Here is a 23,729-nt window from a genome sequence, read left to right on the forward strand (position 1 = left end):
CTGAGCTGTAGTCAATGAATAGCATTCTCACATGGGTGTTCCTTTTGTCCAGGTGTGAAATGGCAGTGTGGAGTGCAATAGAGATTGCATCATCTGTGGATCTGTTGGTGTGGTATGCAAATTGGAGTGGGTCTAGGGTTTCTGGGATAATGGTGTTGATGTGAGCCATGACCAGCCTTTCAAAGCGTTTCATGGCTACAGACGTGAGTGCTACGGGTCAGTAGTCATTTAGGCAGGTTACCTTAGTGTTCTTCGGCACAGGGACTATGGTGGTCTGCTTGAAACATGTTGGTATTACAGACTCAGACAGGGAGAGGTTGAAAATGTCAGTGGAGACAATTGCCAGTTGGTCAGCGCATGCTCGGAGTACACGTCCTGGTAATCCGTTTGGCTCTGCGGCCTTGTGAATGTTGACTTGTTTAAAGGTCTTACATAGGCTGCGGAGAGCGTGATCACACAGTCGTCCGGAACAGCTGATGCTCTCATGCATGTTTCAGTGTTACTTGCCTCGAAATGAGCATAGAAGTAATTTAGCTCGTCTGGTAGGCTTGTGTCACTGGGCAGCTCTTGGCTGTGCTTCCCTTTTTTAGTTTGTAATAGTTTGCAAACCCTGCCACATCCAACGAGCGTTGGAGCCGGTGTAGTACGATTCCATCTTAGTCCTGTATTGAAGCTTTGCCTGTTTGATGGTTCGTCGGAGGGCATAGCGGGATTTCTTATAAGCTTCCGGGTTAGAGTCTCGCTCCTTCAAAGCGGCAGCTCTACCCTTTAGCTCAGTGCGACACCCAGAGAACATTAGCGTAGTAGCTCTTATTGCAGGACTCTGAAACAACTGTGAATTGAGCCACATGTATGTGTATTGAACACTATTCCCGAGGAAAAATAATACTGCGTGGATGTTTAGGAGTTTGATAACTCGGGGGAGGACGTTGGGATAAAAAAATATATTGGGTATTGAGTAGACTGATACCCCATTTCATTGATCCCCAATCCTTGGGTAAAGCTGTACTGTGTAATATGAATGATACCCCATTTCACTGCTTCACATTCCAACCTTGTTTAACATGATCTAGACTAAATATGGCATAATTCCATCAATTGTAACCTTCTGCATCAATTTCAAATAGGTACTTTTATTTTGAAGACAACCCGCACATTCCACTATTGTGCCTAATCCTTATTGTGGATAGTCGAGCATCACTAGCCAACTGCTTATAACGTTAGCTTTGGGCAACAGGGTTAAGTAGCTGGCTAGCTATTTATTTAAATGAACTGAAGTTGAATTTTAATAGGCAAACAACAAGTGGCTACCTAGATAATACTTACAAGGATTCCTAAATCATTACTAAGAATAATGAAAATGACTGCAGTTTCTACTGGTCATTGTTTTCAGGCTGGTTGTATTGGTGCTAGCTAGGTACCAAGCTAAAGCTAGCTAGCTTTCCCAGAAGTTGCGGTCGAACAAATAATGCTTTATTACCAAAGCGCTATTGTAAACACTTCGTTAGTGGCAGTTTGCTGACTTTTTTGTACAGCTTTGACAGTGCTACTGATAGTAGTGGTGGCGCTTGGCTTGCACGTGTAAATTCAGAACACACAACATTGTATAATATAACGGTGTTATTTGACGTGTCAAATTAAAAGCGTATTTAACGCGTAAAATAGTGTTATTTGACGTGCATCTTTTTTGACACGCAAAGACCCAAACAGCGTTCCATAAAATGTAGCTGCTATCAGTTAGTATACAGGTGCACAAACCGACTGGCCAGCTCTGGAGGGCAGCTATGACAGATCAACAAAGACTATCACTGACCAAATCAAAAGTGCCCTGGATGGCAGGCTAAGGGACGATTTATTTGAACTTTGTACAATTATAATTATTAGTACACTCTGCCATGGCTTATTTCCATCACGATAATTGGAAATTAAAAGTTATAGGCAGTACATAATAAAGTATAGGGGGATTACTTAGATACATACATGAGTTGTACCAATTTAAATGACGGTTAAATGTCATTACATTAGGCTAGCTAGCCATTTTGTCCACTCCACATTTGGTTTTGAATTTATTGAGAAGTCAGATCATTTTATGGTTGATTAAGTACAGGACAGCAAAGTTACAACTTAGACAACAATTATACAACAGTTGGCTAATACTTTACCTATTTGAACAAGCGTCAAGTTTTGGTTAAAAATGAATATGTTTAAGGTCCAGAAAAGGTGTGCGCACATGAAAACGCGCTCGCGCGGAAGATAGGGAGGAGTTTTTTTTTTTTTTTCATAGAAGCGGCGCGTGATATCCTTCCGCGGGAGTCGAGCAAGGCCCTTTCCCTCCCGACAACACAGAATGAACAAGCGGCATTGCTGCTTAAACAATTTTTTTTTCAGGTTCCGCGTTTGGAAATAGCGCATATCCAGAGTAAACTAATCGGCTGGGGGATACTGGGCGTGTATGTTTTTCTCACCGGCTTTCATTGATTTATCCACGGTCTTGTTACTTTGGTTGAACACTGAAGAAATATAATCCGGGGTTGAGTTGTGCGCGGCAATCTAACTAGCTAGCGACTTCTGTGTAGAGTGGTTGGGACAGAATGGAGCTGATAACAATCCTCGAAAAAACTGTCTCTCCAGGTGATTATACAGCTCCATATACTTATCTTTAACATTTGCCATGTGAAGAGTTTAGGCCCAGCAACTTCACATATCTGTATTTGATAACGCTAACGGTGAAAGTTAAATCAGAAAAAGGGAGGAGGAAATGCCTAGCAGTAGGCTAGCTAGGCTGCTAATGTTACGGCCTACTCACTCTGCGGATGCGGCGTCTGTGGTGAATTCGCTAACATGCTAACTTTTAGCACTGTTAATAGTTCAATCTGGGCGGCATTGACAGAGCTGCCAGTTGTCAAAATGTATTATCCGTTGAAAAAGTTGTCACCCACGTAGTTGGTCATTTTGATGTGATATTTTTACTGGTTTGATACGTATTGTTACCTATCAATTAACTTGGCTAACTAGCCATTCATGTGCAACTAAATCGGCCCTGCCTTGCACGCCCGCTAACTTTAAAGATTACTATCTAAGTACTATAACTAGCATGTGCATGATGTGCCGATGTGAAAAAAAATAGATAAGGCCTGGACTCGATCATGTAAACCTTATTAGGTCGTATACGCTAGCTAGTTAGTGAAGTAAGCACTTGTGCATTGTCCGTGGTGATGTAACTTGGACAGCTAACTATGTTAGCTAAAGTTGGATATGAGTTGGTTAGCTCGATGGCTAACTCAATCTTTGGCATCAAGTAGCTATCCGCTAGTGAGCAAAGCATCCCCGGGAGCCAGCATGTTGCATGACATGGGTCACCTTTCTAACGAGTAAGGCTTGATAAATTGGCTGTTTAATTTAACGTTAGCTAGTTAACGAACTAATATCTTATCAGGAAATGAACAACCACAATTTCCCAAATATATTATCGCAGTAGCATTGAATGTGATCACTGCTAATCGTGGTAGCCTAGCTGGCTAGGAATTGTAGATGTATGCTAACATAACTTTGTGCTTCATGTTGTGGCTAACTAGCAAGTGCACTAGCTATAAACATAGTATAACGCTAACATTTCCCCCCTCGCCCCCTCAGATCGAAATGAACTGGAGGCGGCACAGAAGTTTCTGGAGCAGGCGGCAATTGAGAATTTGGTTTGTATAACTACACATTTCAGTCAGACGGATAATTTATTCCGATCACATTCAGGTCTGGCGCCAGAAACACAGGGCATTGAATTGCCGGCGTTTTCAACTGGGTCGTTCCTTCCCCCATCTTAACATTATGGCAGTAACGTCACACACCTCAACTTTCGCGAATGAATGGAGACCTAGCATTAACCCATGTTAGCTAGCTAGCACACCAGATACACCCATATAGGCATCCAGTACCTCGGCATGATCGCTTGGCACAAACTAAATTATGACAAATTCTCGTTAAGTTATTTTTTAAATGAATTCAGTTGAATATCACTTGAGCAATATAACCCCGTCATCGAAAACGAGTTCACTGCTAGTGATAGATCAGGATTACCCTGCTTTGATATGAACACATGTGGCTAACATGTTMTAATCCTATAGCTGGATTTGATTAAGTATGATATTCATGTACCTAATAGTTAACCGAAAAGCTGCATGATAGGCGTTTAGTAGTGAGCAAGAGCACTCGTCCCCCCTGACAGGTGGCCATTGCATTTTTGAAGTAGAAAGCAAAAGGGTGTAGCTAGCTGGCTAGAGAAGAGGAAGTAAGGCGTGATATAGGCATCTGTCATTGAACTACATTTTTGCATAGCTATTTAGCTTTGAAATATGAGTCAGCTTGTGTGTATGCACTCTGTTTTTTGACGAAACATTTATGCTATGTTAACTATTTTGGGCAGTGGCAGATCCCCGCAGAAAAAGCTAGGTTATGCAAGGTGTGCAGGGCTCATTTGAACCGACATTGACATGCTACTTACATCTGACACGTACCCTTTCTCCTGCTCATTCTATATTGTCCATGTGTTACATACAAGTTACATGTGTTGTATATTCTGCAGGTTACTCAAGCTACACATGTATTGTGTAATCTCTTTGGCCATACATCCTTATGTAGCTTGTGTCAAAGAAATATAACATTTTGGTCATTTAGCAACGCTCTTATCCAGAGCGACTTACAGGAGCAGTTAGTGTTACGTGCATTGCTCAATGGCACATTAGTAAATTTTTTCCCATTTTTTAAAATATTTTTTTATTACCTTGTTGGCTCAGGGATTCGAACTAGTGACCTTTCGGTTACTGGCCCTACACTCTTAACCACTAAGCACCTCAAAGGTCTATGCGCTGTTTGCTGGACTGTGCAGCTCTGTTAATGATCAGTCACATAATTAGCTAGGCAGATCAAAAACTATTACGGGAGTTTTACCCAAATCAGTAGTCAGAAGATGCCATGGTACAAGTCTTGCTAAATGGTCTTTTGTGGTGCCCGTATGTCTTTCATTATCATTGAAGACCACGTTGTGATTAAACCCAATCTGTCTTTTAATCTATCAGCTGAAGGACCTAGAGATTTCCTCTCATCTAAATATTTGGACATACTTTTTTAATCTCCAGGAAGCCTAGTTAGTGACACCAAGCTAGACACTTGATGCCTCATAGTCCCCACTAGTGGGATCTGGAATATGGGTCACAGGTGGTATCCACAGATGAAATCTTTATAGCGAAAATTGGTCACAAAGCAGAGTATACAGTGCCTTCGGAAAGTATACAGACCCCCTTGACTTTATCCACATTCTGTTACAGCTTTATTCAATCATTTTTTTTCTCTTAGCAATCTACATACACTACCCCATAATGACAAAGCAAAAACAGGTTTAGAAATTCTTGCTAATTTATATAAATTTTAAAAAACTGAAATTACTTTTACACAAGTATTCAGACCCTTTATTCGGTACTTTGTTGAAGCACCTTTGGCAACGATTACAGCATCGTGTCTTCTTGGGTATGACGCTACAAGCTTGGCACACCTGTATTTGGACAGTTTCTCCCATTCTCTGCAGATCCTCTCAAGCCCTGTCAGGTTGGATAGGTAGCGTTGCTGCACAGCTATTTTCAGGTCTCTCCAGAGATGTTTGAGCTCTGGCTGTGCCACTCAAGGATATTCGGAGACTTGTCCCGAAGTCTCTCCTGCTTTCGCTTGACTGTGTGCGTAGGGTCGTTGTCCTGTTAGAAGTTGAACCTTCGCCCCAGTCTGAGGTCCTGAGTGCTCTGGAGCAGGTTTTCATCAATGATCTCTCTATTCTTTGCTCCATTCATCTTTCCCTCAATCCTGACTAGTCTCTCAGTCCCTGCCACAGCAAAACATCCCCACAGCATGATGCTGCCACCACCGTGCTTCACTGTAGGAATGGTGCCAGGTTTCCTCCAGAGGTTTGGCATTCAGGCGAAGGAGTTTAATCTTGGTTTCATCAGACCAGAGAATCTTTTCTCATTGTCTGAGAGTCTTTAGGTGCCTTTCGGCAAACTCCAAGTGGGCTGTCATGTGCCTTTTACTGTGGAGTGGCTTCCGTCTGGCCTGATTGGTGGAGTGCTGCGGAGATGGGTTGTCCTTCTGGAAGGATCTCCCATCTCCACTCTGGAGCTCTGTCAGAGTGACTGTCGGGTTCTTGGTCACCTCCCTGACCAAGGCTCTTCTCCCCCGATTGCTCAGTTTGGCCTGGCGGCCAGCTCTAGGAATAGTCTTGGTGGTTCCAAACATCTTCCATTTAAGAATGATGTAGGCCACTGTGTTCTTGGGGACCTTCAATGCTGCATAACTTTTTTGGTACCCTTCCCCAGATCTGTGCTTCGACAATCCTGTCTCAGTGCTCTACAAACAATCCCTTCTAACTCATGGCTTGGTTTTTGCTCTGACATGCACTGTCAACTGTGGGACCTTTTATATATACAGCTGTGTGCTTTTCCAAATCATGCTCAATTACGACAGGTGGACTCCAATCAAGTTGTAGAAACATCTTAAGGATGATCAGTGGAAAAAGGATACACCTGAGATCAATTTCGAGTTTCATAGCAAAGGTTCTGAATACGTAGGTAAATAAGGTATTTCGGTTAATTTCTTTAAATTTGCAAAAATGTCTAAACCTGTTTTCCGCTTTGTCATTATGGGGGTTTTGTGTGTAGATTGCTGAGGATTTTTATTTATTTAATCCATTCTAGAATAAGGCTGTAATGTAAGAATGTGGAAAAAGTCAAGGGTCTGAATACTTTCCGAAGGCATTGTATATGTAAAACAGACATAAACAACTCACCAGGACTTGTATGAATTTAGCAGTTTGTTGTTTTGGTTACACAAACGCATTAGATCTGATTTAAAACCACCACACATGGATCAAAAGAGATTTGTGGAGCCCGCTGCTGCCACTCACTGACTGCAGCATGAATGGACTTTAGTGTCTACTGAATTTAGTGTCAATTGTTTTGCTGTTGCATACAAACCTGCTCCGTCATGTCTGTTGATTGATTACTAGCCTCCTACATCCTTCAGTTGCTGAATGTAACTGTTGAACACTTCAGTGTCACTGCAGTGAAATCTTACTCATGCCAAGGACTGAAAGACTGTGGTGATGACAATTTCTTTCTTACCTGTTTTACTAAACCACCACCATCTTACCAAACTCTCCCTTTCTTTCTCCAGCCCACGTTCCTGGTGGAGCTCTCCAAGGTGCTCGCCAACCCTGGCAACACCCAGGTGGCTCGCGTGGCCGCAGGGCTGCAGGTGAAGAACTCACTCACCTCCAAAGACCCGGACGTGAAGACGCGTTACCAGCAGAGATGGCTGGCCATCGACGCCAACGCCCGGAGGGAGATCAAGAACTTTGTAAGGAGAAACTCCTCTTCTACCTCTTAGTGCAGATTTATTTATACTTTCTTGCTTTAGTAGGCTTTTGTGGTCTCCTGGCTCCCCGCCACCCCCTCCTTCTTTTTTGGGGTTGAAGTATATTAAAGTCTATTACGGTTTTAAGTGACAGTGTGGGTTACACAGTGACAATCATTTAATTCAAATACCCCCTGGGGGAAAGAGGATCCAGGTGCTGCTGAAGTTGATTACTCTTCGACACCCCCCCCCCAAAGATAATTTAACCTCAAGAAACCTACCCAGCCAAATGACTTATTTTTCTTAAGCCTTTGGCTCCTATAAGGACCAATGTCCTCCATCTCACCCAGCCAAATGCACCAGTTGATTCACCTCCCTTTCACTCCCCTCCAGGTTCTGCAGACCCTGGGCACGGAGACGTACCGGCCCAGCTCGGCCTCCCAGTGCGTGGCCGGCATAGCCTGCGCAGAGATCCCCGTCACACAGTGGCCCGAGCTCATTCCCCAGCTGGTGGCCAATGTGACGGACCCCAGCAGCACTGAGCACATGAAGGAGTCCACCCTGGAGGCCATTGGATACATCTGCCAGGACATAGTGAGTGCCCCTGGCACACACACTTGCTCACATGAGGATACAGTGGTTATAACCTCAATCTATCTACTGTAATATGAAACTTGTGACATTGTGTCCTCAATTACAATTGCACAAAGACAAGATTCCAAAATCGAACCTAGACTACATTTTTGTTTTTTTGTTTTCCAATGCATGTTTCGCTGCAGAGCAGACGTAACTTCCATGAACAACTGTCTTCTCTCCTCCCCTGTACTGTAGGACCCTGAGCAGCTGCAGGACAACGCCAACCAGATCCTGACAGCAATCATCCAGGGCATGAGGAAGGAGGAGCCCAGCAACAACGTCAAGCTGGCTGCCACCAACGCGCTGCTCAACTCACTGGAGTTCACCAAAGCCAACTTTGACAAAGAGGTGTGTTTGTGTCTCCTGCCCCGCCCTGCCTGTGTCCCACTATATTAGTGTTTAAGTTCCTCCTTTGTTGCATGATGTGACCCCAGAAATGGACAAATCTGAGCTTGTTTATCGACTTCACTATCTGGTCTGTGATGAGAAATCATGCACCACGCTGAACATGTGATGGATAACCCCTACCACAATATCTGAGACCTGCACACAAGGTTGGGTTTTGAATGATTTTTCTATGGGCCTGTCATAACAGTGAATGGGTTTGTGTTTTCCAGACGGAGAGGCACTTTATAATGCAGGTCGTCTGCGAGGCCACACAGTGCCCAGACACCAGAGTGAGTATCGTGAGTTTCTCTTTTCTATTTAAAACCTTTTTTGGCACATTTATTCATGCTTTCAGCCAATAATCATATTCTTAACCAATGTTGGTGAAATGCAATGTCTGTCTCCCACAGGTACGAGTGGCTGCCTTACAGAACTTGGTGAAGATAATGTCTTTGTATTATCAGTACATGGAAACGTACATGGGCCCAGCACTGTTTGCGGTAAGCACCCCCATGCAGCAACTTGGTCTTGCTCTGTTGTCTTTAGATGTGCTTCTATTTATTTCTGAAGAACTTAAGGCAGAACTCCAAACCAAGGTCTTGATGAACCTTATCAGTTACTGATATTGTAGCGTCGCTTGTTGACCTCTGGGTTGTGATGAGAAATAATGCACGACGCTGTAACGCCTGATGTGTAACTCTTACGACAATATCTGAGACCTGCACGGACACCGAGGCCAGTAGTCCGTATCAAGGACGCTCCTTTAAAATGAACATCCTGACCCCTCCCTTTGGTCTGTCCTCTCCCTCCCCCCTAACAGATCACAATAGAAGCCATGAAAAGTGACATTGATGAAGTTGCCTTACAAGGAATCGAGTTCTGGTCGAACGTGTGCGACGAGGAGATGGATTTGGCCATTGAAGCGACTGAGGTGAGCCCCCCCACACGCACTTTCAAATGTTTTTAACTCGAGTAACTAAACACAAGGCAACACTGCAGCGTACGAATGTAAATGTACACACGGTTTATATATTATAACACCAGAAAGGGTCACAGTTAGCCGTGTTGCTGAGTGACGATATAGCTCACCTGTCTGGTCTGTGTTGAGAAATCATGCACCACGCTGAACATGTGATGGATAACCCCTACCACAATATCTGAGACCTTCACCTACCTTGTTATTTTGTTATCACACCATTAGTCAGCCATTAAGCTGACACCCTTACCTTGAGGGTGTTTATTTTAGACGCAAAATAAATACAACGGAGAGTTGCACAACAACAAAAAGGCAAATGTTCCTCTAAGTTTGGTACATCTCTCTCTCTCTCCCCAGGCATCGGAGCAGGGCCGGCCCCCGGAGCACACCAGCAAGTTCTATGCTAAAGGAGCCTTGCAATACCTGGTGCCCATCCTCACCCAGACACTCACCAAACAGGTACCCATGAGAAGAGCCCGCGGCAGTCATTTTACACCTCGTTATCCTCTTCGTTACACGTTAGGGCACAGATTTGAAGGACACAATTCAAGTGAAGCGTCTGTGCACACCACACATTTCAGTCTGCAGTTTTTAGTGTTGAACACAAGGCAAGATTCCTTGCAGTTCACAGCCCAGCCTAGCTAGCACGGTCCACACACAATTCTAAGTGAAACAATGTTAATGAGGTTGGCGGAGGGAGAAATCGACCAAACAGATTTGGATTAATGTGAAGCATGTGAAAAATGCTAGCCACAGGGTGTTGAAACCTTACCCGGACAGGGTAAGCCAGCCAGTGGAAGTGAAGGCATCCCCAGCCAGTTTGTCCTTGGAGAGCAGGGCAGCGGTGGTGACTCTACATGATTTAATGTCAGCCAGAGACACTAAAACGTCTGTCGATAATACCTTTATAGCCTAGAATGATCCTGTAGAGTGAGACAGAACCTGATTGATAAGGATATGGGTGAATCATTTCCTGGTATTAAAATCTCTGTACAAAACTAATGCATCTAGCTGGCAGAATCCTTAATCTTGAGATTCAATTAAGATTCTACCTCCTAGAAAACCTGTCTGGTCTGTGATGAGATATCATGCACCACGCTGAACATGTGATGGATAACCCCTACCACAATATCTGAGACCTGCAGACATGTATTTTTAATTTAACCTTTATTTAACTAGGCAAGTCAGTTGAGAACTAATTCCTATTTACAATCACGGCCAAAGCCTGGCCGACGCTGGGCCAATTGTGCGCCGCCCTATGGGACTCCCAATCGCGGCCGGTTGTGATACAGCCTGGATTTGAACCAATGTGTCTGTAGTGACCCGTCTAGCACTGAGATGCAGTGCCTTAGACCGCTGCGCCACTCGGGAGCCCGTATTAAGGGGGGGGGGTGGCTCCTCACCCATCCAGGCGCCACCATTTTGTGTCTAATACCACATACAAAATAGTTGATAGTCCCCCAGGAAGACTGTGTTCTACTGCTACCACCCATTCTATAATAAGTACAAGTGTACCAAGTGAAGTCCAGCAGGGAGGTGAGGATTTCTGTACGTGCCACCCCAGTCTATCTATTAGGGGCTTTAATGAGACACTGTACTTGTCTAGCTGAATTTGTGTGTCCCATTTGGTCTGTCCTTTGTGTTGATATCTGTTATTTTGTGTGTCCTTTTGTGCAGAATGTCCTTGTTGATATGCAATAGGTACCTGTTCATGTAAATGTATGCTTTTTCCTTTGGGTCTCCTTCCCCTCTACACAATCGGGTCATTTCTCCCGGCATACCTTTTTTATGTAAATGTATTTCCTCTCACTTCTCCTATGTGCAAGTCCAGTATAGATTCATTTCATACTTCTCCTTCCCTCCACCCCCCCGGCTATGTTCCTCTGTCAATAGACATTGGTTTTATCCCTCCCTTTTCTCGATGTTATAACGTGTCATGTAAATGCGTCTCCTCTCATTCACCCCTCTCGCTTCCTCCTCAGGACGAGAACGACGACGACGACGACTGGAACCCGTGCAAGGCGGCGGGCGTGTGCCTGATGCTGCTGGCCACGTGCTGCGAGGACGACGTGGTGCCTCACGTGTTGCCCTTCATCAAGGAGCACATCAAGCACCCCGACTGGCGCTACCGCGACGCCTCCGTCATGGCGTTCGGCTCCATCCTAGAGGGGCCCGAGCTCAACCAGCTCAAACCCCTCGTCATCCAGGTGACTAGCTTCACCACATGTAGACATGAAGACAAATCAACATATTCTTGTAACGGTTTCGCTCGGTTCTTTCTAATTAGCCTAACAATTATGACACACCCCTCACTATTGTCATTGCTTGCATTAATTGCAGTCTTTGTCTACATAACCTGGTTCAAGTATTCATGACATTACCCTGAAGAAGGCAGTGATGCCGAAACGTCGGTTTACCCAATAAATGACTGGGCGTTTTTATATATATATTGTGCAACAATTTTTTAAATATCTTAGTTTATTCGTTGTTAGTCAGCGCCTCTGCACAAAATACTTTTCTCTGGGTGTGCGCCAGGTCATGCTTTTTATTAGACATGAAGACATGACATAAACGGAACGCCACCATATTATGATCTCAACCTGCAGCTAACATATCAGATAGGAGAGGAGTCTTGACTATCTGTTAGGAAATTCTTGGCATAGTGTTGATGGGATGTTTGGCTCTTTTGACAGACTCGGATCTTGTCGACTCGTTCAGTCAAAAGAACGACTCGTTCGACTCCTTTTGTTCATTTGAGTCAGTAATGCCCAGAGCACGCAGGACCCCCGACCGGTGAACGACTCGTTCGACTCCTTTTGTTCATTTGAGTCAGTAATGCCCAGAGCACGCAGGACCCCCGACCGGTGAACGACTCGTTCGACTCCTTTTGTTCATTTGAGTCAGTAATGCCCAGAGCACGCAGGACCCCCGACCGGTGAACGACAAACTGAAAACTCGAGTCATGATTCCACAAGCCTCTTGAACACATCTCGTTCACCATAGGGAGCATATTGGAGCTGTCATTTGTGATTGAGACATGTGAAACTCTGCTTTAAACGATGTACATTTGTTGATTGCTAGGGGCACAAATAAGATTATTTTTTTTATTCATTTGAAACGAGGTAAGGTTGTGGCTCCAACCGGACGAGATTGTGAACGACTCTTGGTGGAATGCATACCTTTAATGTCTCCCGTGAGGGTGACGAGCACAATGTTCAAACTGCAGCCCCCAGAATGATTAATTGTTGAGTTTGTTGAGCAGAGGCTCTGGTTCCAAAAAAAAACGGCGTCAATGACATTCAATAATCAATTGATTGCAGTCATTCTTGCACCATGCGATCAATTATCGGCTGTAAACATGTATTTTTCTTCTCGTTGCTTATGATCTATTTCCCTGTGCGCGTATGACCGATGGTTGGTGGTCGGAGCACGTCTCTAGAGTGTGTATTGATCTTGCTGTAGGTAGGACTCACTGCGGCCAGTACTAGCAGGTCAAAACGAAAGACTAAAATGAACCAGTCACTCAGGAGAAACAAATCATGCGTCTCGAGTCAGTAAAAAGAGTTGTTTAAAAAGAACGAATCGTTCGCTAACTGCACATTGCTAAGGCATGGCCCAACCAGCTCAAACCCCTTGTCATGCAGGTCACTACACCAGTTACCGCTGTATACTGATACTACCGATTTTTCCCAAGGGGAAGTTTCGGTGGAGTTTCACAGCAGCATAGACTAACATGCATACTTAACAATCCACCGTCTGATGGGTGTGTCGAGCAAGGAAGAGAATTGCTTGTGGCCAAGTAGAAATGTATCTGTTGTAAAGGTCATTATCTCTAGGCTGCAAGCATTTCTCAGTTTCCTTGTGTTGCACGCCCATCAGATAAAGCATAGTCTTTTCTGTGTGTTCTTAAACTCCCTTATGGTTAATAATGAAGCGATCTGCAAGTTTCAGTTAATTTTTAGATGAACCACAATCTACCGTAAGTTGTTTCCAGGGTGATTGGGTATTTACAGACGTGTGCATTCACAAGTAGGGTGGACTGGAGAGGCTGTTGAGGCGGTATCAGCTGAACCACTATGTTCTTTCGTGGCTGTGTGTATGGCTACGTCTCAAATGGCTCCCTATTTGGTGCACTACTTTCTACCCTGGACACAAGTAATGCGTTATGTAGGGAATAGGGTGCCATTTGGGATACAGACTATGCCCCAATCCTTGACCCCAAGCCCTATTGAACTGTGAACTGAAGTGGGTGCTTATCTCAGAGTGAGCTGGTGATAAGCTTGTGTAAGTGTCCATAATCAGAGATAAAACCTGTCATTCACTAGGCACCAAATTCAAAAGAACTGACACGGGACTACCTGACGTTTATATAAAATCTTGTTTCCGTTGTAAAACGGAAATATGTGAATCTAATAAGGCAGTATCAAACCTTGTATCTGGTCGGTGATGAAAAAGATTGTACTCAAGAACCTTGACAACCCTGATGTTTAAATAGGATTTATCTGATACCTGCACAGACCAGTTCAGTAAAGCTGGATTTAGGCATACTCTGTAGTAGTTATGGGGGGGAAATCGACAAGTTACACATCGGAATATTGTTTTTGATAACTCGTGTCGTTTTGACGATATCGCAATATATTTTGCGCTAGTTGGCTGTTCCTGCACCAAAATTCCTGTTTTTCCTTCATAGCTTGTTCATCTTTTTATGTAGGAATGACTGAAACTAATTTTCTCATGGCTCTCTTGTCCATCTGCAGCAGACATATGTTGAACAATATGTTTGGAACATCGAATCACAATAAATTCGCACTATCGAATCGCAAATACATTTAGATTCTTAATACTTAACGTATCGTGAGGTCCCTGGCAATTCCCAGCCCTACTCTGTAGAGACTCTGTGACAATCCCTGGTGGCCCCTTTCCCTATTTGTCATATTTGACAGACGCTACTGTTGTAAAATCTTGTCCACTGCCCTCCCTTTCCAGCCTATGCCTCTCACTACACCTGAATACTGCTGTTATATTAACAGTACCTTCCTTTCTCCGCCCATCCATGCCGGTCTGTTTACTCTTGAACCATGGTTAACAGTACTTAATGAATAAAGGATCATTTATTACATTTCTATAGCGCTTTTCATAGAATCTCAACGCTCTTAAATGGGGAGACGTCATGTGTTGTCGTCCCCCCCTGCTCATTGATACTACTGGGGTTAATGACCAATCTGCTGTTGTTTCTCCCCTCCCAGGCAATGCCCACGCTGATTGAGCTGATGAAGGACCCCAGTGTTGTGGTGAGGGACACCACGGCCTGGACGGTGGGCAGGATCTGTGAGCTGCTGCCGGAGGCGGCCATCAACGAGGTGTACCTGGCCCCTCTGCTGCAGTGTCTCATCGAGGGCCTGGGGGCCGAGCCACGCGTCGCATCCAACGTCTGCTGGGTGAGACAGGCTAGAGCCGCTTTTTGATTTATTTTACCCTTTTTAAAAACGCAATTCGACAACACGTGGATACAATGCATTTAAAATTGAGGATAACGGCGATCGTTGAATAGCTTATTTCCATTGTGGGCCTCCACCACACATGCAGCAGTAGTACTTTGTTAATCCCACAGATAAGGATTTCATCACCACAAGCATCAATGATATACTGCACACACAGTACAAAGACACTTGCTCATTTACAATGGATGCCTTAGATCTGTCCACCCCACTCGAGTGAAATATGTTGCATCAAAGTATCTGTAGTTGAGAGAGATACCTGTCTGTGACGGGAGATCATGCACCACACTGAATATGTGCTGGATAACCCCTACCACAGTATCTGAGACCTGCTAAAGACATTTTGTTTTTTTAAGGACCAAAAATAATGATTCATGGTTTTCATATGAATGCCCTTCTCCCTCCTTTCCCTCCCTCCCTCAGGCCTTCTCCAGCCTGGCGGAAGCCGCGTACGAAGCCACAGATGCAGCGGAGGACCAGGAGGAGCCTGCCACGTACTGCCTCTCCTCCTCCTTCGAGCTCATCGTCCAGAAACTCCTAGAAACTACAGACAGGTAGGCAGGACAGGGGGATGGAACGTCACCTTCTATTGTCAGGACTGTAGAGGTTTAGAAACCTCAACTTTGCAGGTCAAACTAGACATTTTGTCTGGAGGATTTCTGGAGTTAGCTGGAGAGTAACTCTGGTCTGTGATGAGAAATCATGCACCACGCTGAACATGTGATGGATAACCCTTACCACAATATCTGAGGCCTTCAATGACAAAAATGCATTTGGAGATGTAGAATGGCGTTAAAATCTACTTCCTCAGGAAATCCTTTGACGCCCTTAGCTGTACATATGCTTTTGAAGGCTGTGAGTCTCTTATCCAGTCTCGTCATCCTAGATCGTTCAGGTTTATGTATTTAAATGCATCAATTTTCTTTGCTAAGAATTGCACACATTTCTGTATCATATAAAATGCAAGTAATATATTGTTTTCCTGATGCATAGTAATGATTTTAAGTGAAATAAATCAATGTTTTCCCTCTGTGTCCACCAGGCCGGACGGTCACCAGAACAACCTGCGTAGCGCGGCCTACGAGGCCCTGATGGAGATTGTGAAGAACAGCGCCAAGGACTGCTACCCAGCCGTGCAGAAGACCACCCTGGTCATCATGGAACGCCTGCAGCAGGTCCTGCAGATGGAGGTGGGTCCCAACAGAGAGAGGAGGGATGGGAGAGAGCGATAAATTGGGGGGGGTAAAAAGGGGGAAACCTTTTTGGTCTGTGATGAGAAATCATGTACTCACTACTCTGAAAASCTCTGATGTTTACTTAAGGATTTATCTGAGACCTACTTTAAACTATTAGACATTATGCTTGGTGTCTTTTCTGTATTGAATAAACTCCTATTGAAGGAACTGTTGATTTCATGTGCTCTCTCTCTCTCTCTCTCCTCAGTCTCACATCCAGAGCACGTCGGACAGAATTCAGTTCAACGACCTCCAGTCTCTACTGTGTGCCACCCTGCAGGTGAGACGAGCTGACTTCATTCAGTTTGACCCTCAAACTATTTCAACCTCCCCGAACTAGAGGTAGAAGAAGAATACCTAGGGTGTTCCATGGATATATTTAGCGGTCTTGAGTATTTTAAAGCCTTAGGAAAAAAGTGATACACATTTTTAGTACCTGTCTGATCTGTGACGAGATCGTGTACTGAAAACCCCGATGACACCAATAGGAAGAATCTGAGACCTGCACAGACAAGATCTAAAATGTACTAGGAAAGGAGAAGGCTTTATGAGGAAAGGTGCCGTAGACGGACACCCAGCCAGGAAACTACTTCTGGGTTGGAGTTCTCCTTTCCCGCTTCTCATCACAGTAGCTAAACAACGTTTCAGTTAGCCTTTGCTATGTTAGGTTAACCCTTTCCCTCCCCACTTCTCTATAGAATGTGCTGAGGAAGGTGCAGCACCAGGACGCGTTGCAGATCTCAGACGTGGTGNGCTATGTTAGGTTAACCCTTTCCCTCCCCACTTCTCTATAGAATGTGCTGAGGAAGGTGCAGCACCAGGACGCGTTGCAGATCTCAGACGTGGTGATGGCCTCCCTGCTCAGAATGTTCCAGAACACCGCCGGCTCCGGGGGCGTACAGGAGGATGCGCTCATGGCCGTCTCAACCTTGGTGGAAGGTAAGCCATTTAAAACGGTCACACTGTGGTGGATGGGTAAATTTAACGTTTTTATTTTTTGATAGGTCACACACACACACACAGGGTTTTCTACTCACACCCTCCACCCACTTTAGTAGGATGAATTATGTTTATGTGAATCTAAGCAGTTAAACCTCATATCTGGTCTGTGATGAGAAATCTTGTACTCAAAACCCTGAAAACCCTGATGTTTAATAGGATTTATCTGAGACCTGTTTCCAGCTGCTTGGTCAATGTGAAACTGATTTCCACGCTTCTTACAGTATGTATATGGTGTGTCGCATGTCCAGTGTCACATGTTATGGCAGTGGGCAGAGTATGGCATTAGTCATGTAAAAACATTACTCTGCTTATCTTAATCGCTGTAAGGTCACAATCAAAGTAAACATAAGCCAGTTAAAACAGCTCTGAAAACCAGGTATCTTTCGAAAGATTAGGGTGTATATAAACGGCTTAATCGGTGCATGTGCTAGCACCAGCAACTCAAGCCTCCATCTTTTGCGCGAGTGAAGTGAGTTTGGACCAACTGAAAGTTTGAATCTTAGAAATAGTTTTCACATACAAACTTTATATCTCCGAACTCAGAATCAAATAGGCTTTCCAAAAATGACATGGTCGCTATGGTAATGTTTATTTTGATTGAAGAATTTCTGCATTTATCAAAGTGCAGGTAGACTGATTTTTAGATATGTCCATATAAACAGGATTATTAGGGAAATTGTTCTTTTTGCAAAGCATTTAAACAATTAAATCGAATTGTCATTCATTTTGACTATTCACAATAATTGTGTGCATGTAACCATATTCAATGTTGTTCTGTAATGTCTTCTATGTTTCCTCCTCAGTTTTGGGTGCTGACTTTCAGAAATACATGGATGCCTTTAAACCCTTCCTGGGAATTGGACTGAAGAATTATGCAGAATATCAAGTGGGTTCTATGATTTTTCAAGGATTATATTCATATTAATCTCTTAAAGTAAAAAAACAAGATTTCTCCCTTCCACTGACGACTGTTCCTCTCGCTGCTCTGAGCTGTGGCAGCTGGGATTTTAGGTCGTCACAGAGTAAAGCAGGGTCTATTTCACCCAGTGTTCATGAGGTAGGCAGGGCTGGCCTATTATCTACACATGGACTGTTGGCGGGACCCGACACTTGAAAGTGCACTGATTTGAGTTAGGAAGATACTCTAGTAATCGCTGCTGGAGAGTACAACATCAATTATTTTACCTAGCTCAACTCGCCTCCCTCTCAGGTGTGTCTGGCCGCGGTGGGCCTGGTGTGTGACTGTGCCGAGCCCTGATGTCCAACATCCTGCTTACTGCGACGAGATCATGCAAGCTCCTGCTGGAGAACTGGGGTGAGTTGCACTTTAGTTTCTGCCAGCTGTGTTGATAATGGCCAAGGCTACGTTATCAATACTGGAATGTACAGGACCATACATTTTGAGTCTTATTGCAGATTTACAGCCTCTGTTTTATTGATCGGTTACTTTGTAGACGCGTGTAAATGCCTTGGCGTCAAGCTGACCGTAGACACAACACAACTAAAATTTTGGGAAGTAAAAGGGTTATGATTCCCAGTCTTGTTATTATGGTAGGTTAAGTCTTGTAGATACTCATAGTTTTTCACCTGTACTGATAAGGGCGTGTGTTTTTCCCTGCAGAATGAGAATGTGCACCGTCAGTGAAGCCTCAGATCCTGTCAGCGTTCGGAGACATTGCCCTGGCCATCGGAGGGGAGTTCAAGAAGTCCCTGGAGATCGTCCTGGACACGCTGCAGAGCAGGCGTCGCAGGCACAAGTCGACAAGGTAGAACAGATGGACATGCACTGTTACCACATTGGCATCCCCTGTGTTTCGTTTGACCCTGACGCTGTTCTCTCGCTGCTCTGAGCTGTGGCAGCTGGGATTTTAGGTCGTCACAGAGTAACGCAGGGTCTATTTCACCAGTGTTCGTGAAGGTAGCAGGGCTGCCATTATCTACACTGGACTTTGCGGGACCCACAAGTTTTTCCCTGAGCATTTCTGTTGAATCTTGTTAAGCTTGCCTTCCGGGGTTTGTTATATTGGTCAGTAGAATACAATGACAGTTGCGCTCCTCGATATTAATAAAGAAGTCTGAGAATAGTATCTAAGCAATGCGGGTGTTGCTCAACTGGGCGGCACAATAGGACAGAAGTCAAGAACACATGATTATGGTTACATGCACACATTATTGTAATAGTCACAAATGAATGATCATTTCGGATTTGAATTGTTTAAATGCTTGCAAAAAGAACAATTTCCCTAATAAACCTGTTTATTGGGACATATTAAAAATCAAGTCACCTGCACTTTGATAAATGGAGAAATTTCAATCAAAATAACATTACATAGCGACCATGTCATTTTTGGAAAGCCTATTTTGATTTCTGAGTTGGAGATATAAAGTTTGTAATGTGAAACTATTTTAAGATTAAAACTTTCAGTTGGTCCAAAAGCTCATTTCACTGCGCAAAAGATGGAGGTTGAGTTGCTGGTGCTAGCACATGCACCGGTTAAGCGTTATAATACACCTAATTTTCGAAAATACCTGTGTTTTCAGAGCTGTTTTACTGGCTTATGTTTACTTTGATTGTGACTTACAGGATTGAGATAAGCAGAGTAATGTTTTTACATGATAATGCCATATTCCTGCCACTGCCATAACATGTGACACTGGACATGCGACCACATATAATACTAAGAAGCGTGGAAATCAGTTTTACTATGACTTATAGCTGCTGGAAAACAGGTCTCAGATAAATCCTATTAAACATCAGGGTTTTCAGGGGTTTTGAGTCAGAGGATTTCTCATCACAGACCAGATATGAGGTTTACTGCTTAGATTAACAAAACATAATTCATCCTACTAAAGTGGGATCGGAGGGTGTGAGTAGAAACACTGTGTGTGTGTTGTGACTATCAAAAAAATAAAAACAGTTAAATTACCAGCATCCACACAGTGTGACCGTTTTAAATGGCTACACTTTCCACCAAGGTTGAGACGGCCAATGAGGACGATTCCTGTACGCCAAGAGCGCCGGGTGTGTTCTGGAACATTTTGAAGCAGGAGGACATCACACGTGAGATCTGCAACGCGTATACTGGTGTGCAACTTCTTCTTAGCACATTTTATATAGAGAGTGGGGAGGGAAAGGGTTAAATCTAGAATAGCAAAAGGCTAACTGAACGTTGTTGTAGTAATGTGATAGGAAGCGGGAAAGGAGAATCCAACCAGAAGTGTTTCCTGGCTGTGATTACGTCTTATAGACGTGCGCACTAAGTTTTGCCTATAAGCTGTTACTCCATATCCTAGGGACATCCACGTTACGATTACGAGATAAAACATGAAGGCTAAGTTTTCTAATAGTCTTTGCTTGAGTGGGAAGTATCAGATTCTTCCGTTTGGTATATGTGTTATTAAGTTTAGTGCTATTTAGTGGAAATGTCGTCTTTTCATGGGTGTCAATCCGGGGAGTTCTTCGTACCGATTCGGTTCCACAGTTGCGACAGGGTGCTAGATTAGAGTTGGATAACATACAAGTTTTTTTCCATAAGAGGCTTTTACAATTAAATCGCAAGACATTTACTAGTAAAGAACGAAGTGAATTAATCAAAATGAGGTCGGAAACTAGAGGAGGTATTGTATTTTTTCTTTAACCTTTCTGTGGGAGGGGTTGAAAAGATAGTTTGAGTGAAGGTAAACTGAATGAAGTCAGATCGTGTCATGCAAGGGTGGACCAACGAAGTAAAACGGTTAGAATTACGTGTCGGTTGAAAGGACCTGAATTTGTCCGGCGTGTTCGGATTGTGAGAACTAGTGAGAGAGAGAGAGAGGAGAGGAGTGTCGGCATGCGGGACAGAAATAAAATATTAATCAAATGACCAGTTCGTCTACGGATCATAAAGGTGAGTTTATTGTCACTAGTACAGAAGTTAAACGTATATACGATCCAGGGGGCTAAGGCGGGAGACCAGGGAGAACGTGGCATCCGTAGTCGCATCCTCCAACTTTGTGTACTATATCAGATTTGTGGATATCTTAAGTAATTTGGTGTTTGGCCGTATAATGAATTTGTGGGTACTTGAGATGCAAAGTACATTTAGTCTGGATAGTTACAGTCGACTTGAGAAGTCCTAGCCAAAAATGCAAATCTTAAGTATTACTCATCTGCAGTGCAGCTGATTCACGTGTGGCAAGGTAGGTAGAGTATAGGTGATTTTCTACAGAGTACACTAAGGCTATTTCACCAGTGTTCAGTTGAGGTACAGGCGCTGCATTTGTCAACTGACTTGCGGGAAACCCACCTTGCACATTGTGGACACTGATATGCACTACCTAAACTCATGTACCTTATCACCTTTCGTAGAGCGATTAATGGCAACTGAGTGAATATTGGGCATCAGTGTTACCGTGTTTAATTCCATGATTGTGTGAATTCCTGGAGTTCGGTGCTTGTTTCTTGTCCTTACTGTAGCTGACGTGATGCTGGTGCAGCCCAGAGTGGAGTTCATCCTGTCCTTCATCCATCACATCGCTGAAGACGAGGACCACTCTGACGGCGTGGTGGCAAACGCCGCCGGACTTATAGGGTAAGGCAACTAGGATTATCTCCGTGGTAGTGACGCTTGCTTTGTGGATCACAATAATACTGAAGATGCTTTTGACATCGCATAAAAAATGTTAGGGGCAGCTTGGGCTAAGATGCATGGAGGAGGGCAGGTGATCTCAAGGCATGAAAGACACTTCATGATGAATTCTGATTCATGAATTTGGATTTTCTTTTTTTTTACATTTTTGTTGATCTAAGGAAATCCTGTCTGGTCTGTGAGATCTTGTACTCAAAACCCTGATGTTTTAATAGCGTTTATCTGAAACCTGCACAGACCCAGTCAGTAAGAGACTTGAAAAGGAGTTGTTTGAGGTAGCAGGCCTCTAGATCGAAGTCGTGTTTCCAGCGACTTGATCAATGTAAAACGGTTTCCTCCGCTTCCCTTTGCAGTATGTAAATAGTAATGTTCCTGCGACGTGCTTAGTTTTTCCCTTTCCCTCCCCTGTGACGTAAAATGTCCTACATGTGGTCCGACTCTCCCTATTTTCTCTCCTCAGAGACCTGTGCACGGCCTTTGGGAAGGACGTGATGAAGCTGGTGGAGCTGCGGCCCCTCATCAACGACCTGCTGACGGAGGGCCGGAGGTCCAAGACCACCAAGACCAAGACGCTGGCCACATGGGCCACCAAGGAGCTGCGCAAGCTCAAGAGCCAGGCCTGGTGAGTTACTGACCTAATGCCCTACTGACTGACAGTCACCCCTACAGCACCTCTGGGGCATCACAAAACAGCAAGGGAATAGCTAAGGGATAAAAAAAAAACTATGTACAGTTTGAAAGTTAATGTTGCATTGGGAGATACTTATTCAGGAAGTGCTAGTCTTGTCCATTTTTTAAATTTCATTATGGAGATGGTGTGAAATTGTAACCATTAGTGATTTCATGAAAGAGCGTGTATAGAGCGTGTAACTTGGTGACCAATTCTGATATCTATAAAGTCACCAGAATTTCACTGGAGCAGCCTAATGAGAGGGATCACTCTATGAGCATGGAGCACGTGAACACAGGACTTTGGCTCCTTCGGCTAATAAGCTTTTCTTCCTCTTTTCCCCCCTACAGATTTCATGCTGGTTGGGGTTAAGATGGACAACAATGAAAACGCCCCACTGGAATTTCTTCTGTCTTTTGCGTCGTGTCCGAGTTAAAGCAGAAGTGAAGCGTGCGCTGAGATGAGTGTCTGAGAATGTGTGAGTGAGAGCGAGAGTGAGCGAGGATCGACGTCACACCACCTTCTGAGTACAATTCCAGCAGTTGCCGGGAGACCAGCAGCGCCCCACCCCTGAACCTCCACCACCACTTCCTTAGCCACCCCCGCCCCCCTCTTCTAAGGCCACCTGTGGACTGATTCTGACTTGACAAGGACTCCACACAAAAACGTGGATCACTGTAGCCGGCTAGTTCTAGAACTCTTCTGAAAAAAAAAAACTAATATTAGTCTACAACAGGATCACCAGAGCAGAGAAATAAAACTGCCAAAATGTGGTTTCTTTTGAGGGAAAATACAAACAAAACATGACACGAAAGAACGCGACTATTTTGCTCTTTGACCGATCTGTGGAAGACTTACTTTTTCCCTTGTCATTTTTTGGGGGGTTCCTTCAAGCACTATATGCTTGTGGACTTGGTCAATTTTACGCAAACGTGAACTGAACCGGAATCTGAAAAATACAAACTTTTGGGGTGTTAGAAATGCGCCTAAAGGATCACTGCTGGAGTTGAAGGAAGATGAAACGAGGGGGACGAGCAGGCGGTCTCCACCCCCCTCGTCTCCTACTTCTATCTAGCACGTACCATTATAAGCATTAGTGATTTAAGGGGATTATTGTATGCTGGAGACTAAACAATGTGGGGAGTAGAGTTATTATCATTGGAGTGTGTTATGTAGCGAAATTGAAGGATGGTATGTGCCCGGGCACTAAAGTAGACTAGGTTAATGACGCAGCTTTGCCATGGAGACAAAAACATGACTATGAAGCTTTGTCACCTTGCAACAACACATGTTACTCTATCACTGTTT

The 23,729-nt window shown here is 44.1% G+C and overlaps 2 protein-coding genes and 2 non-coding genes across 4 annotated transcripts; all 4 read left to right on the forward strand.

The window, feature by feature from the left end:
• Positions 1-2,505: 2,505 nt before the first annotated feature.
• On the forward strand, positions 2,506-18,440 carry kpnb1 (karyopherin (importin) beta 1). The gene is made up of 17 exons (XM_024011537.3): positions 2,506-2,631; positions 3,634-3,692; positions 7,210-7,392; positions 7,783-7,983; positions 8,221-8,373; positions 8,643-8,711; positions 8,823-8,912; positions 9,233-9,343; positions 9,746-9,847; positions 11,371-11,595; positions 14,635-14,826; positions 15,310-15,440; positions 15,929-16,076; positions 16,330-16,401; positions 16,916-17,060; positions 17,927-18,009; positions 18,334-18,440. Exons 1-17 carry the CDS (start codon positions 2,592-2,594, stop codon positions 18,379-18,381), a joined length of 2,052 nt encoding a protein of 683 aa, XP_023867305.1. The 5' UTR covers positions 2,506-2,591; the 3' UTR covers positions 18,382-18,440.
• LOC111982172 (small nucleolar RNA SNORA79) lies at positions 18,086-18,235 on the forward strand. Its single transcript, XR_002879683.1, has one exon. It is a non-coding gene; the product is annotated as a small nucleolar RNA SNORA79 (small nucleolar RNA).
• Positions 18,441-18,948: 508 nt separating the features above from the next.
• LOC111982173 (small nucleolar RNA SNORA79) lies at positions 18,949-19,090 on the forward strand. Its single transcript, XR_002879684.1, has one exon. It is a non-coding gene; the product is annotated as a small nucleolar RNA SNORA79 (small nucleolar RNA).
• A 2,293-nt stretch (positions 19,091-21,383) lies between these two features.
• LOC111980676 (importin subunit beta-1-like) lies at positions 21,384-22,996 on the forward strand. Its single transcript, XM_024011538.2, has 3 exons — positions 21,384-21,694; positions 22,212-22,373; positions 22,772-22,996. Coding segments are annotated over exons 1-3 (270 nt in total). The 5' UTR covers positions 21,384-21,587; the 3' UTR covers positions 22,773-22,996.
• The last annotated feature ends 733 nt before the right edge of the window (positions 22,997-23,729 follow it).

This window comes from Salvelinus sp. IW2-2015, linkage group LG20 (assembly GCF_002910315.2).
Source record: "Salvelinus sp. IW2-2015 linkage group LG20, ASM291031v2, whole genome shotgun sequence".
Classification (NCBI taxonomy): domain Eukaryota; kingdom Metazoa; phylum Chordata; class Actinopteri; order Salmoniformes; family Salmonidae; genus Salvelinus; species Salvelinus sp. IW2-2015.

What these genes read in the sequence shown, in the direction of transcription:
- kpnb1 (XM_024011537.3), top strand. Translation starts at nt 2,592, where the DNA reads ATGGAGCTGATAACAATCCTCGAAAAAACTGTCTCTCCAG. An exon ending in CAGACACCAGAGTGAGTATC is followed by an intron (nt 8,712 to 8,822) that starts GTGAGTTTCTCT and finishes TGTCTCCCACAG; the next exon opens with GTACGAGTGGCTGCCTTACA. An exon ending in CCCAGACACTCACCAAACAG is followed by an intron (nt 9,848 to 11,370) that starts GTACCCATGAGA and finishes CTTCCTCCTCAG; the next exon opens with GACGAGAACGACGACGACGA.
- LOC111980676 (XM_024011538.2), top strand. Translation starts at nt 21,588, where the DNA reads ATGCTGGTGCAGCCCAGAGTGGAGTTCATCCTGTCCTTCATCCATCAC. An exon ending in AACGCCGCCGGACTTATAGG is followed by an intron (nt 21,695 to 22,211) that starts GTAAGGCAACTA and finishes TTCTCTCCTCAG; the next exon opens with AGACCTGTGCACGGCCTTTG.